The sequence below is a fragment of the Tribolium madens genome, unplaced genomic scaffold, assembly GCF_015345945.1.
Source record: "Tribolium madens isolate multiple individuals breed KSU strain unplaced genomic scaffold, Tmad_KSU_1.1 Scaffold_91;HRSCAF=231;Tcas5.2_LG7, whole genome shotgun sequence".
Lineage (NCBI taxonomy): Eukaryota > Metazoa > Arthropoda > Insecta > Coleoptera > Tenebrionidae > Tribolium > Tribolium madens.
This window is the reverse complement of record NW_025401063.1, coordinates 5,926,456-5,944,190: the sequence shown is the minus strand read 5'-3', so window position 1 is coordinate 5,944,190 and position 17,735 is coordinate 5,926,456. Positions and strand designations below refer to the sequence as shown.

General features: G+C 33.1%; 3 protein-coding genes across 5 annotated transcripts; all 3 read left to right on the top strand.

Moving 5' to 3' along the window:
- The first annotated feature begins 5,699 nt into the window (after nt 1-5,699).
- Nucleotides 5,700-8,169, top strand: LOC123010834 (SH3 domain-binding protein 5-like). Of its 2 annotated transcripts, XM_044407981.1 has the most exons (6): nt 5,701-6,373; nt 6,422-6,593; nt 6,662-6,727; nt 6,815-7,443; nt 7,503-7,746; nt 7,798-8,169. In XM_044407981.1, exons 1-6 carry the CDS (start codon nt 6,016-6,018, stop codon nt 7,940-7,942), a joined length of 1,614 nt encoding a protein of 537 aa, XP_044263916.1. In that variant the 5' UTR covers nt 5,701-6,015; the 3' UTR covers nt 7,943-8,169. The 2 variants fall into 2 exon arrangements, with proteins under 2 accessions (XP_044263917.1, XP_044263916.1); XM_044407982.1 differs by lacking the exon at nt 6,662-6,727 and having other exon boundaries at nt 5,700-6,373.
- Nucleotides 8,170-8,447: 278 nt separating this feature from the next.
- On the top strand, nt 8,448-16,754 carry LOC123011465 (PTB domain-containing engulfment adapter protein 1). Of its 2 annotated transcripts, none has more exons than XM_044408907.1 (7): nt 8,448-8,584; nt 14,994-15,406; nt 15,452-15,853; nt 15,902-16,072; nt 16,121-16,247; nt 16,294-16,411; nt 16,458-16,754. In XM_044408907.1, exons 2-7 carry the CDS (start codon nt 14,995-14,997, stop codon nt 16,530-16,532), a joined length of 1,305 nt encoding a protein of 434 aa, XP_044264842.1. In that variant the 5' UTR covers nt 8,448-8,584; nt 14,994; the 3' UTR covers nt 16,533-16,754. The 2 variants fall into 2 exon arrangements, with proteins under 2 accessions (XP_044264842.1, XP_044264843.1); XM_044408908.1 differs by lacking the exon at nt 8,448-8,584 and adding an exon at nt 8,660-8,756.
- A 2-nt stretch (nt 16,755-16,756) lies between these two features.
- LOC123011467 lies at nt 16,757-17,494 on the top strand. The gene is made up of 4 exons (XM_044408909.1): nt 16,757-16,887; nt 16,935-17,066; nt 17,121-17,300; nt 17,347-17,494. Exons 1-4 carry the CDS (start codon nt 16,834-16,836, stop codon nt 17,428-17,430), a joined length of 450 nt encoding a protein of 149 aa, XP_044264844.1. The 5' UTR covers nt 16,757-16,833; the 3' UTR covers nt 17,431-17,494.
- The last annotated feature ends 241 nt before the right edge of the window (nt 17,495-17,735 follow it).

The following is a 17,735-nucleotide window of genomic DNA, read 5'->3' as shown; positions in this document are numbered from 1 at the left end:
ATTATGTATTAAATTAAAGAAATTGAAAAATGATAAACATTAAACATTAGTAGGAAGTTTAAAAAAATAAAACAAAACACAAATTACCTGCAATATTAGACTTTTTATAATTGTAAGTGGCTCCCCGTAAAAGCTCAATGTCGTAAAAGACACGTCGTAAGTCGTAATATAAATCTTTCAGTTGATGTAAGGTTTTGTAGAAAAATACATAAAATATCAAATACCTATAATCCTATTAACTCTAAAAAAGCCAATTTTTAGGATTACAAAAAATCGCTTATATTGTTTTAAAAAACAAATTTTTGTGTTTTTATAGACTAATTATTATTAGGTACCTACCTAATTGTGATTTAAAATACGCACATAAAAAATTTATACTAATTGAAAGATTGAAGTTCATGAAATTACATTTGGAGAATAGTATTAAATGAAAAAAAAAACGATAACTAGTTATTTATTATACAAGACGATGAAGAAATTGTTGATCTACGAGTGAAAAAGTTAAATTTACGAATGACGAAGTCACGAGTGGACTTTATTATTCACGAGTAGATAAGCAATCTTGATCGTCGTGTATATAATATTTCGTTTTATTGTGTACTCACCTACCAGAATTTCTCGAATGTAAACAGTAGATAAAAATTACTTTATTTCACTTGACGATAAAAGACTACTTTATCTACTGAAATTACTTGATAAAAGCACTCCTTAACATTGAGTACAAAATAAACTTTATTTATTGTTATATTAAAAAAAGTTAAAACGTATGTATAAAAAAAGAAGAAAATTAGTTTTAGCAATAAAGAAAATTTCCGTTTTCTAAAAGGCGACTGTTAATCTTTTTCAACAATTTTTCAATATTCTTGTCGATTTAACTCTTTCTCCATTTTTTTGTTTGTAAACGCCTGAGATTGAGCTTATTTCAGTAAAATATTTCTTAGTTAAATTGTACGGAGAAATTAGTTTTAATATAAAGAAAGAAATTTTAACATTTCACTTGAACTTTAATCTGTGGGTTGATAATAAATTATACTATTGAATATTTTATAAAAATTAGAATATCACCGTGTAAATATTTTTATTTTTTGTGACGGCTGTAATTTCTAAATAAAAAGTTGTGATTATAGAATTAAAAATTAAACACATCTTTCAATATCCGCCGACACATTGTTGAAACATCATTGTTTGAGGACAAAAAATTAAATCCTTTTGCAATTTCTAATAACAGTCATTTTTAAATTGCTTGCAAATTTCAGCTTTTGTTTGATAAAAAAGTGACGTAATCTCCGTTTGAACATCTTTTATTAAATTAGAAAGAATTATTAAATTAGAAAGTAACTGAAAATTATTTGCCAGGATCACGAATAATGAATAAAATGTGAAATAAATCACGAAAGTGTAACAATCGGAGATTCGTTTCAGCATGTCACTCTTCAAATATTTATTTTTGAACCCAACCACTTATAAAATGATATGTCTAAGCCTGCAATTTACGTCAAAATTAAAACTTATCGACGCGTTTTAATTGTCGGGTCTTAAATGAATCGTTTCGTTGATCCGATTATAAAAATGAAAGGATAATAAGCACCCGAGAGACGCAATGAAGAGTCGTGTAACGAAACACGAGAAATTGAATGTAATTATTGTGGCTTTCGGTAGCCAATAGCCCGTCATGAAAAAAGCAATAAAAGAAGTTGGAGCAATTTATAAATGATTTCGACAAAATAATAGGGCCAAAAATAAGCTGCATAAAATTGCTCAAGGTTATAAGAAAGGTAATTGCGTAAGAGCAACAACATCCGTGTGCCTATATATGACCCACACAAGCATTCTTTTCGGTGGTAATTAAAGAGCGACGAGGGAGAAAGTTTTTCATTTTTGCAGCGCCCCAGACGCTGTTTATTTTCGCAAAGAAAGTCTTATCTGAAAAACAAAACCGGAGTACGAGAAAACATCCTCATGTGATAAAATCTCGTGCGATCTTCGAGGCCTAGCTTCGCTCTCAATGTTTGTTTAATTGTTCTACGACAACAATGGTCGTGTTTATTTTTTCCAACTGATTTTTCACCTTTTTAGGTTAAATAGTGCTAAGGCAGTAATTGTGCAGTTTCTTAGAAAATCGCGCTATCGTTATTATGCTGTCAGATTTCTCGCATTGACCTTTAGCATCTTTGTGTAAACGCCGAATTTGGGTTCTCATCAAAACAAAACAGCTCCCGCAAGGCATGGAACTTTTAGAAAGTGAACGCGGCTTTAACACTAAAAAATTTCCTGCCTATAATGCTCGTCACATCACTATTCTGGTGAAATTGGGCGGGTTATGAGTGAAAACCACATGTAATATGTGGGTGATTGGCCACAAGTTCAGGGAACAATAAATTGTCTTGAGTAGATGCGTGAAATACGAGAAAGAATGACACTTTCGTTTGTGCATGGTACGTGAAAATACTCTCAAAATGTGCATTTGAACTTTTACAATTCATGAACTTGAAACAGAACGATCAAAAAAATCGTAATTTCTCATTGCCTTTTCTCTAAGATCTTTGAAATGGCAAAAGAAATGAATGACAGTGATTATAAGTTGTAACCTTCACTTTAATACTTTACAAAGAGAAAATAAAAATAGAAGAAAATGAACGTTTTGGGGTAAAAATCCAAACGCAAAAAGCTCAAAATGAGTGATGATAGTGGGTGCAAATATTCCGCTTTCTTGTTAATTACCTAATCTGTTTTCGCAAAAACATCGCAAGCTAATGAGTGTGATTATCAGCCATAATTGCTCTAATTGCTGAACTATCACCAAAAAAACAAATGAGCCAATGATGCTACAAAAGTTGTTATCGTTTTAGTTTTATATCTCGATCAAAATTATGAGATCACGTGTTATTCAACACAAAAAATATCGTGGACTTCCGTTAATGTTTACCTGGAAAATGAAAGTCGTTTGACATCATCAGCTAATAATGATTGTCAATAAATTAAATTAACATTGGTTTTTTGGTAACCTAAATTGGGTAAAATCCGCACCACTTCCACTTTGTTGTTTTGCATCGGTTTTGAACTAGATTCAGAGATCTGAAAGCGTTTTTGATGTATTGATACTGACCTGGGTCAAAAGATTTTTTACAATGATAAACATTTCTATTTATTGCATTTATTAAATGAATATGGAGGATTTGGAAAGTTGCTTTTGGCGTCTTGTTGCTTTTATGTAAACATATTCATAGGCGGCGCAAAATTTTCCAAGCGACCTATTCTTACTGAAGGAAGATTTTTTCAGTAATGGTCGAAGTAAATTTGGGTCTTTCATGGGAATTGTTAATTTGTTTTGGGAAAAACAAAGTGTAGAAAATTTTCTCAACTAGTGAGTCTCGAACAAAGTTGTTCCCATCAATTACATTCAGTCCATACAAATGAGACTAAATGTTTTCCTCTCACAATGGTTCATTATAAATTCGATCTTCATACCTAATTACAATTTATTGAATACATAATAATCATAAACGGCGACCTACAAAACATTGTTTACGTTTTATTTACTGTACATATAATTTTGATTTAAGGTGTGCCTGTTTTCTTGAGTCGTTCCATCGAAAAAAAAGGAACTGAGGTAGAAACCTCGACTCACGGCCAGTTGATCAAAAACAAACACAAGTAATTCTCAGCGAAACCAAATAATTATGTGCCACATGATATGAACGGTTTAATAGCTTGTCAACTGGAAGACAGCGTTAAAAAAGAAAGTTTGCGAAAATTTCCAATTTCGCAAAATTTTGTAAAGTCAAATCGATTTTTACTTTCGACGTCTCTTTCCTGCGTGTTGCCATATTCGCAGTACACATTAATTAAAACACACGATGGCGTTTTCATTATGCAAAGAAAGTTTCGTTTAGCAACAGCAATATAGATCGTATTTGTGCGCGTGGTGTGTAGAAAGAAGTCATCGCACAGTACGAGAGAAGAAAGTATGTGAAAGTATGGCCTAGAACTTGCAGCTCCCTGTCTTGCTTATCCAATCATTATAATGTTACTGTCAAGGCCAAGTGTCTAGGCCCACAAGGAATCGTTGACGAACCGATGATTATTTTTATTATCGTTTTCACTGTCACTTTAAAGAAGAAATCAATTGAGCAAGAGCCATTTGGACAATCAAAATAACACGCGATCCTAATGTTACTTTGAAACAGCGATCACATCAAAAAGTGCTTTTCTGATCTCTTTTTCACACTTTAGTCGCTTTCAATTGGATCACATGTGAAGCTCAAATTTAGAACTTCAATACTACTTCAAAGAAAGCACCTGGAGCACCTCACTAATGATAAAAAATGTCATGTTGTTTCTGGAGTTTCTAATTCATATCATTGTTATAATAACGTGTTATTGAAGTAAAAACATTCATAATTCTAATTTTATACGTAGGTACATTACGTTTATTCATTTACACCATTTACACCCACTTTTATTGAAATCGCAAATTCATATCTTCAGTATTAAAATAAAATACGAAAAAACCTGACTTAAAGATTTCTACTTTTACATTTTACAGGTCTTGCAGAGGGTAAATAATAAGAAATAGTAAACACAATTAAGTGTACAGGATGATTCTTAAATATACCGAAAAAAATTTATCCTTGGTAGTATCAAATGAGAACATGCTGGAAAAAATATTTAAAAAATTCTTTGTTTAACCGTTCTCCAAGTAAATTTGTCTCCATTTATCCTTGGGAAGTTGTGATAAAATTTTGTCGGTCTATTTAAGAATCAGCCTGTATACCAGGTGAACAGAATTAAATATCGAACCAAACGTTTCTTGCTTAAACTATTTATTTTCTCTAAAAACTACAGTTTGTTTTTTTAATTATATGCGTGTGGATCAATTAATAATTCGAAAAACGTACCAAATAACTATCTCTTTTCAACAATTGTAAACAGCTCTGTTGCTTTCTCGCTATGTTGTATTTGCGTAAGGTCGGTCACGCTATTTATCTCACTTTAACAAATGCGATTAAAGTATCGCAGAGCTAGTGACGTACGTCAAAAGTGTGACTTACCGTCACGTAGGTCATTTGTAATTTCATTTTTAATGGAAAAAACTGTTTTGGGGCTAATATTTATACCCTCTATATCTTCATAATAATCGTAATTCAAGCCCTATTAAAATCCTAATGCCAGGGAGTAGCTTTAATTTTTGACTTTAGTACCTAAATGTCAGATGTTGTATAATGTCAAAAATAGAGAGAGGTCATGTCGTATTCTTAATTCACACTACCCCCACCAGCAATATAAACTTTAATTAATGAATGATAGATAGCTAAATGTAACATTTCCCAAAAATAAAAATATTCAAAAATTTAGCTTTTAAGTTCTACAATTTTTTTTTTCAAATGGCAACCCACCATTATATCTTTTTTTACAAAGGCTATGATTTAAGATTTAAGGATTAGCTATCTAGATTTTATTCAATTGTATCAAAAAAAAAAATTTCATGTTATCATTTTGAAAAAAAAATGCAAAAATTAAAACAAAACAAAGTTTTATTTTAACTTATTACTATTTTCTCAAAGCAAATGAAAAATGCTTGTTTTCATATTTTTTGTTCACCTCGTGTAATAATTTATAAACTGCAAATCACAACAATGCTTTGTATTTTGATAACCGAGCAAAAATCATTATAATGAATTGTTTTATGTATTAATTTTTGAGAATAACGTGCTTTTGTTTTCATTTAGCAAAAAGTGAAAAAATTAAAATAGTCTTTACCGTCCAAGAGTTAGATAACCAATAATACACAACTCTTGGACTCACGAATAGCGGAATTCTCAGATTTCGGATTAGCCCCGCCTCCAATTAGAAATTAGACTTATGTCACTTTCACTTGTCAACCTCAAATTTTGTTTTTGTTTCTTAATTTATTATTCCACTCATAAAAGCACTAACAATGCAATAAACAAAGTACCTTTACCATAAAATCAATTTCCATCAAGAGAACGGCTTGACAATACTCAAATCTGAATAATGTGCGAAAATGGTGCCGAATACACTGACACAGTTGACCCAAGAGTCCACGTAGAATTAGAACGTTTAAATAATGCCACTGATGAAATTAACAAACTGGAAGTCGAATTGGACGAAGCTAGGCACAACTTCCGACAATTACTATGTGATAGCACGGCCCGAGTTGACGCTCTGCGAGTCAAACTAGGGATGTGCGTTGAGAGGGCGAAGCCTTATTACGAAGCCAGGTTTTGTGCGAATGAAGCTTTAAAGCAGACGCAAGTTGCAGCTATGAAGTTTGAGAGGGCTAATAGTGCACACAGTGCAGCAAGGGAGATGGTTTATTTGGCTGAACAGGGATTAGGGGGGCGCACTTTGGGTAAAATCAGTCACACTTGAGGGCGCTTACGTAATTATGTGTGTTTAGATCCTGCGTGGCAAGAAATGTTAAATCATGCTACTCAAAGAGTTAACGATGCTGAGCGCGAGAGAGGTATTGCAGGAACTGAGCACAGGATTGCTTGCATGAAACATGAAGCATCTAATGCTAAAGTACAAAGCTTGCAAAAGGAACTTAAAAGGGCTATTGCTAAAAGCAGGTAGCTTTCACTATTACTTATTTCTTATTTATTTGTTTTTTTTTTTGTTATTTTATTTTGCTTTATAGTTTATCCATTAGAAGGTCCTTCATGACAATGAGTAATATTTTTGCACAGCACGAGTTAATGCTATTGTAAGTATTTTTTATTTTCGCTTCTTCTATTTATTTCAATTACAAAACAATTTTGCATAAATATTGACTTTAATTGTATTTTTTAAGGCCTTATTATGAAATGAAGGCCCATTTTAATCATCTACTTGAGCAGCAAAAATCCAGAGTCCAACACTATGAATCTCAAGTAGCTGCCGCAAAACTCACTTACGCCGAAGCTCTAAGAAATTTAGAGCAAATTTCAGATGAGATTCATCAAACTAGAAGAAAAGCCTCGTTGCTGCCACCTCCCAACAAGCAGAGAAGCCAAGATTCTAATGAGTCATTCCTGGATGATGCTCAAGAGTTTGTAGATGAATATAAGAGTCTTCCACAGACGTTGGGAGCCTCAGCTAGTCCAATCATGTCCAGGATGGACGATATAGAGGGTTATAAAAATATTAGGTTGAATGGGTCCCCGGGATCTCCGATTGAAAATCCAAGTGTTGCCCAAAGTCATTCCAGTGAATGGACTGAAATTAATCTGGATTCTTCCAGTCCTGAAGACGACGTACCGTACAGGAAGTTACAGGGAGAGGAAGGAGAGAAGCCGAGATTAGTTAGACAGAAAACTTTGCCCAATCCGAGTATTGACAATGAATTTAGTTCTCTCAAAAACAAGATGAAGCTGGATACCAGCATTTCTAATTGGATTTCAAGGTCATCGGCAAAGAACGAGGGGAATTCATTAAGTTCAAGTAAGTTTATTGCATATTAAAAATCATGAAAATAAACAATTTTTTTAATGTTTGTTTAGGTCGGCGGCAGAGTTTAGATAACATTTTGGGTCCAACGGGTGAAAAGGTCAAAGAGATATTTTCCCATGGCATGATGATGCTGAATATAAGCTCCTTGACTGAAAGAAGGAACAGCGAACCTAAGCCCGGTTTGACTGAGGAAAAAACAAGAAGCAGTGCCAAGAAAATTCCAAGTCCGTTAGAGAAAACTTTAACATATCTCACTGCAGAAGAGGATAATTCCGATACTGAAAGCCTTTCCAGGTTAATTTTTTTAATATTGTCTACATCTGGAATTAAAACTGAGCATTTTAGCGTTGATATGTTAAATGAGGATCAAATAAGCTCGCTGATGTTGGACAAAGAAATAGGAGTTGTCTGTGAGCAAGTTTTAGGGACTCCAATCACTGAAGTCGTTTCATTGCCGCAATGCGCTTCTTCTAGTCATCCAAGCAAATAAAATAAGTACAATTAATACTAAAAGATATTTTAATTTTTTTGAATGAGTTAAGTAGACATATCAGTGGATTTTATTTTTGATTTCTAGTCATCTTATGTTGCACATGGACTGTAAATGCAATAATACTTGCCTCTAGCTGCTATTATGATAATGTAATAAATTAACGCTTGTATCTGTGGTAGAACTAGTCGATGAGTTTAAAGCAATATAAAGTTTTAAGATTGTTATCAAATTTTAACTGAGAATAAATTTCCTGACGAAAAGTGGTTTTATTATTTATTTAGTAACAGAAACCAATTCGACGGCATAGAAATAATTTAACAATTCCTAGACTTTTCCAAAAGCAAAATAGAGTGTTTTTTTCGGAAAACATTTAAACCTCATTTGAAATTCGCCTCGGGTAATGTTAGAAGAGTTGAATCATTTCGCAAATGCGGAGTAAAATCGCCGTCGCCCCTCCCAAGCCGCTGCCCATGTCTTCGTTAATTCCGTGTTTATACCGACAGTGTGGCAGCACCTTTAGCAACCTGTTTTCGAGGTGGGTGTTTTTTAGTTGCGCGTTAACCATGGCAGAGAAGTTGTATGCTAAATTGTTCAGTTAAGTTTAGTTCTTAGTGTACAATCAACTAATAAACTCAACAAGTAAGTACAATAGATTTATTCTTATAAATAGACACTCGCTGTTAATATACAGTTACACTTTATAAAATTGATTCTATTAGAGATTGGTGCGGGTGAATGTTCTTTTGTACGTCGATTGTTGAAATAAATTCGAAAAAATGTTCTAAGTGAAAACCCATAGGACTCTTTAAAGGTACTTGTTTTGACTTTCTAGCGACTTTTCAGTCACGTTTATTACTTTGTCCCGAATAGAAAGGTCTCGCAGGAAATTATCCGTCCTAAAGAATTTTTTATCGCCTCTGTGACCTACAAGTCGCAAAAAAGCACAAAATTAGTTTTTTGCGTGAGTACTTTTTTCCAGCTTAAGCCGCTCTCACACGGCTCAGAGGCAGGGGCTCAAATACACTGGAAAAAATTCGTTTTATTTTCGTTTGTTATCAGCGTAATAACGGTGCTGATATTTGCACTACTTTCACTTACTTTATTTAGAAAAAATGGTCACGTTTGAATTTGTTTTGGTAAGCTCCGGGACCAAAAACAATCCGGTACCAGTTAGGCTCTGGTACGGTAAGCACGTGCATTCCGGAATTGCTTCTAATTGGAGACAGAAGTTGGGGATCAGTACGGAATGATAGCCTTGATCGTTCAATGACGATTGAAACATGTGCTATATAGACGAAGAGGTGAGAAGTTGTCTTTGGGCAAGGAATTTTTTGCAAATGTTGTTACGCAATTAAAGCTTTCACGATTTGTTTTTATTGGAAACAATGGAACTTATGGAGGTGCTTGGGGCGTGCCGCTAACACGACTCAGGGAAAACGTTCAGAATTCTTTATTAAGTAATAAACAAAAAATATTTAATTTTTATCGAACCTCATCAAGAATAATTGGAATCCATACGTAACGAACCTAATGAATATTAATATCTAAAACAATAAATTAAATGTCTGCACAATCGTGTCTTAATAACAAAATATGGGAAATTTATTAGTTTTGATACCTGGCGGAAATAAATATTACAATTCAAGGTTCACAAAAAAATTTATTTAACAATAAATACAAACCATAGGAAATGTACTCACAATAATAATTTTTTGCTAGGTACAAGATTTGGTACTGCTCTGTGACAAAAATGATTAGTCATGGAGAAATTTCATCGTGCCATCCATTTTCCTGCTTTTCTTTTTGAATTGCTCTCACTTATCTTCAAATTTGCTAATATGTAAAAACTCTTATCTTGAGCGGAGTAGATATTTGATCAATTTTTTCGTCTATTTAAATTTTACGATAGGCAGAACTAAATGGTTTGGAAAAATTAAGTTAGATTAATCACTAGTTGGGTATTTTATCATAATTATTTATGTACTTTTTAATCTCTTAATTTAGTGTTATTTTAAGTGTAAAATTTAATTTTTAATTTGAAAAGTAATTAAAACAGCCAACAGGTGAGTCAGTATTTGTATAATAAAATGTTCAATAAAATTTATAACTTACGGTCATGCGTGGTCACAATTTTTTAAATGTTAATGTAAATGGACAATTACTATCTTTTGTTGATTTGTGTTATTGTGTGCACTGGTTTGCGTTTCACTAATGCTCCTAAAAGAAAAGCGAAAAAACTAGCATGCAGTTCATATCGCTTTCTTTTGAACTTTTGACGCATTGTTTATGTTTAAAAATGGTTCAGTTAGAATTTTTAACATTTGTTACTTAAAAGTTTTTCCGATAGTACGGTTTGTTACCCATTTATTTCCAAAGATTATGAAGGAATTTGTTGTGAATGTAATCGCCATTTTAAATTACTCGTGGAATGTTTATGGTTTCGTTATATTTTTAATAAAGCCTTGCGGATCTAATTTTTATCAGCGGAGGATTATTATTATAGTAATTTCATTGTATACAACATTTTTCAGTCTAGTGCGCTGCTATAAAATAATCAATCGTTTATTGATTACAAATTCTAATTATAATTTTTACTGCATTGCAACTTAATAATTTAATTAAAACGCCTCTTTATTCACTAATAAATCCGCCGAAATTGTGACAGTCCTTTCCAATCTTAATTTGCTGTTTTACATTTGGGTTTCTAATTAAATTTGATAACAAATTTGTATTCTGAAAACAGTTACATGGCCATTTAAAACAGCAGGAATCGCATAATTAACAGGTTTTTCACTTACTTTGAGAAAATTCTGAAAATCGTAAGGTCCCCAAGCAATTTTCTAATGGAAATTGATTTTTCGCACCAAATTCTAAGCAAACACATTTAGGAAATTGCGACTTTCATATAACGCTAATTATAAATATCCGTTTTATATCATTTGTGATTGCATTCCTCGCGTATTGAAAGTGTGAAACATAGAACGTTTCGAGCTGGATCGCTTGTAATTATTTTCAATGTCAGTTTTTTCTTGTACATCTTTAGAATAAAGTGCGGTGACAACAATAGACTGACCTTAATAACAAACTAGTTCGCGGTCGTAAATTCGTGAAAATGTCCGAAAATTTAGAGAAAGTGTCAAGAAAAACGGTGCCAACGAAAATTTCATCTTGTGTTAAATCTCGTTTTTGCCTTTTCCTTTCCTTTGTCCCACTTCATGGTTTTTATTTTTGATTGTTTTCTTTCAATGGATTTTTGTGGTTTGGTGACCGTTGTTTTAGATTCAGGACGAGATATTTAATGTTTCCAATAAGTATGGAAGTCGCATTCGGGACCAGCATGTAAACGGTCATTTACCTTGTAAAATTATACAAATTTATTCGTTTCAATGCCACTGCAGATGATATCCACGTCACAATTGCTGTTTGTCGTTACTGCCGAATTTGCCGAATCATGAGGCACCCAATTATTAGTGCAAGGTTTCAAGGTTTCCTAATTTCCGTAACTCCGCACTCAGTCGCTTGGCTGAGCCGGAAACTGCATAAAACATCTTAATTGGCACAGAATTACACCTAGGCTAAGCAGCGAAGTTTTATGCTTCCTTTAGTGTAATTCTATTGTGCTTCTAATTTCGCATGATAAGTAATTATGATGGTTAGTTGCAAAAGTGCCAGGTGGAAATAATAATAAAATCTTTTCGATTTGTTCACACTGGAGCTCAGGCGACAAAGAACCGTTGGAATTGATGACCGTTCCATGTCTAGTCTATGGGTACATCGGTAAAATATAGCAATTCACGTCCGTTGAATTACATAATGCACACTTACGTATTATTTTTTATGCTTGTGGACATATCTCTCATGTTTGGATCGATTTGGCATGACATGTCGGCTTGTAACTGGAATTCAAAGAAACATAATCGAATTCAAAAGTCTATTCCTTCGATTGATGGCCTGGCATGAACTCGGTGTCTTCTGTCATTGAAGGAAACTTGTCTGTAATTACAGTAATGGCGTCGGTAATTGTTGTCTTGAAATGATAATTCGAGCATGTTTTACTTTCTTTTGATATTGCCGAGACTGAAAAACTCAAAATTTTCCATTACAGTAACGAAACCATAACTCCTTGTCGCAGATGTTTCTAGATTTAGATCAATAGTGATCGCTCTATCTGCTTATTCTTTATCTTGAGTAATTGTTAAATACTGGTGAAACTATTAGAAAGCAAATCTTAATACTTTCGTTAAACTTTTCATGCTGGAAGATCCATAAAACCATTTTTTACAGAAAACGAATCATAGCGTCTTATTTATTAACTTGTTATATCACAGATTTTAATTACTTCTAACTGTAATTATTTTTTAATTACGATAACCTACTTAACATTGTTCTATATTTTTAATTATACACTTTTCATAAATGAGTTTCCCACGAGAACCATGCGATTTTAAAAATAGGAATTGAAGATATTTACATTTTGATGAAAGTGAAATTTTGATTGCCTAATATTGGTGAAGATAACATTTCGCATTTCACTGTTGAACATCAGGTGACGAATTTTGCGACATTTGATACTGGTTCAGAAGCAGAACAGATGTGGAACGCAGGTTGTCTTTTGTTGTTGGACAAATGTGAATCTAGTGTGGGTGGATATTAAACGGATATGAAAACATTCTCTTTCGAGAAAATATTATTACTACTGATTATGACTTGCGTAAGAAGAGACATACCTACATAAGAATTGGTTACGATTAAGTACGGAGGAAATTGTTTTTGCAGGTAATGTAGGAATTGAAATTTAGAAAATAGAATTTATTAATACCATTTATGAAATGCATTCTGAATGTTGCATATCGTCATTTCAAAGCCAGTCATAAACTGTAATCCCGTTATTTTTGATTTTGTAAACCGAATAACAGTGGATACTTATGTACTTACTGTTATAAAAAATTAAAGACAATATTTACCATGTCTGTGTTATTTACATTTTAAGTAGGTAATTTTGATCAAAGTGATGCTCCGTGACTTTATTGCAAAAGTGCAGTTGTCAACCTGCTGTATGTTTTTCATAAATTATGTTAAATTGCAAATAAAGTATAAAAATGAGACGTGTTTTTATATTTAACTAGTTTGAAAGTTTAAGCCCAGTTTAAGCAAACTTTCATTCAAGTGAATGATAAATGTGCGAATAGAAACAGGCAAAATAGAACAATTTCAGATAAAACTAGATGCAATATGTCATACTAAAAAATTTTTTGCACAGCATGTAGAGAAACTATTTTTCTTGGAATTTACTTAAGAATTAAAATACTCAGTATTGCCAACACTGATTTTGTTTTATGTTGCAAAATTAAAAAAAAATTAGTTTGAAAATATTGTCATTCTGTTTTGTTATGGAAAAGAACCGCTTGTGATGTGCTCTTATTGAAGATATTTTTCAATTTTAACCTTTCTGGTCTATGAAGTAACGATAAATAAAGCTTAAAATTATCTACTTGTATCGTTAATTATTTAGTATAAAAATAAAAGATGAACTTTTCCTTTCGTGCTTCATCCATGAATAATGATTGACATTAACATTCATGTAAACATAAATAGAAAATAAAAGTTTGTTTATATTGGATTTATGATTAAATCTTACAGAAAGCGAAACATTAAAAGATTACAACCACTTTACTTTGTTTTATGTAATTAACACGCCAATCAAAAGTACGAATATTTTTCTTACTTTCGTTTAAGAGAGTTAAAATCACTGATTTAAGCATCAAGTGTTTCTTTTCAATGTTTATTTCATCAAGTTAATTACTTCGAATTCACATTTGTATATATATTAAAATTAAATAAGTGCCTCTTATTTTACTTGCTATTTCACGTTTTTATGAGTGGCACACAAACTAACCATCGTCCATCGACGGACATGTTGAAGATCTAACTACAAAACAACATAATGAAGACTAATCTATTTATGTCATGCTTTTAGACAGTAAAAAATTCAACAGTGATTTATCTTTATTAAATTACATAATTATATTAAAATTTTTGGTTCATGTTCCTTGCCCATTTGTTACATTTTTTTATCATTAATTATGAGATAAAATTAACAGAGGAAGAAACTTGGGAATTACCGAACAATTTCTTTTGCTTGGCTTCCAGGAACTCTAAATATTTATTTATTCACTCTTGGAAAAAATAAAAAAAGTGAAAGGCTTCTGGTCATTTCCTCCAAGGATGATGTGGGTACAACAAAACCTATTTTACACTAGTGACAATAATGGCATTCGCTGTTTGTTGCATAAAAGCGACGTCATGGTATTCTCCGAACCAAAATAATTTCATGGTAATTTATTCGTATTTATTTATACGAAATTGGATAAATAAAATCACGTGGCAGTAAAAATGTCATCGGCATTGTTCATCTCATAACATTTGTAGATCATCCTTGAAAGCACCTCTTGATGTTACGCAATGTTTTTAACCATTATTGTTAATAGCCGCTAAAATTTGCAACTCAAATTGTTAAAAATGGGTCATTGTCGCGATCCTCACACTCCACTTTCTTATTACGGGTCTGCAGTTTAATTTAAACAGTTAGTTGGAATTTGAATTGATTAGTGGGCACTGTAATTAAAGGGATATCCTATCTCAAAGAACTGTACTTAATTGAAGACTCAACACCTCGAATTTATTTGAATATTGTCGGAAATGTTCATCCGCTTGAAACCGGATGTCTGCGTTTAGACAAACATAAACCGGTAGTATCACATTGTAATGGAATTTTGTGATAATAATATTCATCTTCACAGTTCCTGCTGACATTTATTCGATTCAGGAAACAGTTTATCGAAACCTTGCAATTTTCTTGGGTACTTTAAATTTCACGTCGGAATCTCAAACGCTATTGATGTGTTACCATACAATAGACTTTAGCTCGAGTTCTTTCACCTCGAGTTTGCATAATTTTTGCATGAATAAAAAGTGAAAATTATATTATAAGACAATTGTTCCCACACTTATTTTCTCAACAGCATCAGTTGACCTCTTATCTTTCCAGCATGTCGACTCTACTGAAATGGGCTCAGAACACACAAGGAAAACTCAACAGTAAGAACACCAACGGAACCAGTGGGGAACGCAAATGGATACATCCACCCGAAGCCCTCCAAAAAGGCCACATAGCCTACCTCGTCAAATTCCTAGGTAACACAGTCGTAGACCAGCCAAAAGGTATAGAAGTAGTCAAAGAGGGAATCAGAAAGTTGCGATTCACCCAACAACTTCGAAAAAGTGAAACAGGTGCCAAAACGAGGAAAGTCGAACTTACGATCAGTATAGATGGAGTCGCCATTCAGGAACCTAGAACCCATGTGATTTTACACCAGTTTCCCTTGCATAGGATATCCTACTGCGCTGATGATAAAGGGGAGAAAAAGTTCTTTTCGTTTATTGCCAAACAACCAAACCAAGGTAAAAATTCACATACTTCACCACGGTTCTAACACTTTGTTGCAGTGGATAATGACGCTGAAGAGAAACACGAGTGTTTCGTCTTTATTTCTGATAAACTGGCAGAAGAGATAACGCTAACTATAGGCCAAGCTTTTGAGTTAGCTTACAAGAGATTCTTAGAAACGTCGGGAAAAGATTTAGAGTCGCAGAGACGGGCCATGATAACCCAACAAAAAATTAAGTTATTAGAACAAGAGAACAATATTTACAAGCAACGACTCTTGGATATCTCACATTTTAGCAACATCAAGCCGGAACTAGAACAATATATGAGAAAAAAAGAGATCAAGAACATCCTAGAGATCCCTCTTTCGAACAGCATCAGTCCCAATGAAAGTTCAGAACCGGTCAATGGAAACGCTAAGAATCTCGTCGACTTTGCTTCAGATAACACAAATGGAAACGGTAATGATTCATCAAACCACAGACCAAAATCTACAAGGCTAATTTTAGCACCACCGATTCCCCCACGCGCTTTTGAGAATACTCCTACTGTAGGAACGAAACTGGAAGGACTTCTTTTGAATGAATTTGAACAAGATAACGATTTTGATCCCAGATCGTTTGAAAACAACCACAACGTCTTTTCCAGCACGAATGGGAACGCCTCAAGCCCTCCATTAAGTATGTAAATGGACTTTTCTACGGTGTGTTGCTTATTTGTGATTTTAGTTGCTCCACCGCCCAAGGCGGTGAGAAGGACCAATATTAATAACAATGAAACAACCGCCGCAAGGACTGTAGGACAGGACTTGTTTGGAACGGGACCTTTTAGTCCACAGACAAATGTTTCGTCTAAGTAAGTTTTTGTGAATTTGGGGGTGAAAACTAAAAGACTTTTTCAGTGTAACGAATGATAAAGCGTTTGACCCCTTTGAGATGGGCGATTTTAGTTCAGCTGCTTCGTCGCAAGATATTGAAAATGCCATTGGACTTCTAGATAAGAGAATTCTGGAAATGAAGGTAAATTAGTTAGATCAGTTGGAAGTGTATTTATTGTTTGTTTTAGACTGGATTCAGTCGTGGAATCAGCTTTGGAAACGACGATTTTTCCCTAGAGAGTCTAGATCCTCTAAAAAATTAATCTTTACTGTGTAAATTAATTATACAAAGTATTTTGTCATATTGGCAAGTCATCTTCATCGTGATTAACCTCTAGATCAAAATCGAATATGTTATGTAGTATTTTTAGGCTGTATTTTGTTATATCAAGTATTATGAAGATGTATATCTGTTTAAAAATTTGCACTATATTTTGTTATGTATGAGATTTATATAATATTTTGAATATAAGTATTACTGGTAATTGGTTAATAATTGTTTTGTTTTTTTATTATTGTTTTGTCAAAATTGAGATTAGTGTTACGTAAAAATTCCAGTGAAAAATGACGAAACTACTTTACATTATAACATTTTACTGTCTTCTCGGTTTAATTGCGGTAAGATTTATTTTTCCTGAAAAGATTATTCTGTGATTTGTTGATAGACAACACAAGGTGATGAGTATGAGCCCCCAAAAAGCATAGGATATCCGTTTGGCGACGAAGATTTAAACGCTGATATAAGCGAGGACCGTGTGCAGGAAGAACCCAGGGAAATAAGTGTTGAAATAATTAAGGTGTGTTTACAATTGTGATTAAAATCAACGAAAAACTACAATTACTTTTACAAGGACATTTACACATTTTGTCCTAACAAAAGTGACGATGAAGAAGACCGCTTTTATGAAGAGCTACCCTACAATGATAACTCATGTTCAAAGTGTGATGTAAGACCAACAGTTGACAAAACCGGAGTTCTTGTAGAATGCTATAACTGTTCTGACGTTTCAACGTTGACAACGGCGACAGACGTTTGTTACAATTTTTTTTATATATAAAATACAAATACATTTTTAGGATTTTGCGTCGGGTGGTCATATTTTATTTTTAACCACATATTTGGAAATAGCAAATTACACTGCAAGTTCGGAAGACACCTAGTGAAGTAGCGCACTTAATAATGTACTGAAAAAGAACAAATAAAATATTTATTTTGAATTTTAAACCATTGCGCCTAAAAACGATGCGTGTTTGAGTCCTATGTGCTTTTAGCCATAAAATTGAAAATCTGAAATTTTGTACCAAAAGGGTTAAATAAACCCCTTCAATACTAATAAATAACCCTTGATGTTAAGTACATAAAATACTATTTTTTTTAGTCTCGAAATGAGTAATAACTAATAATACAACTCTGTGAACATTGGACTTCAAGAGCAGCCGTAATTTAGTTTTAAATCTGGGTTTTT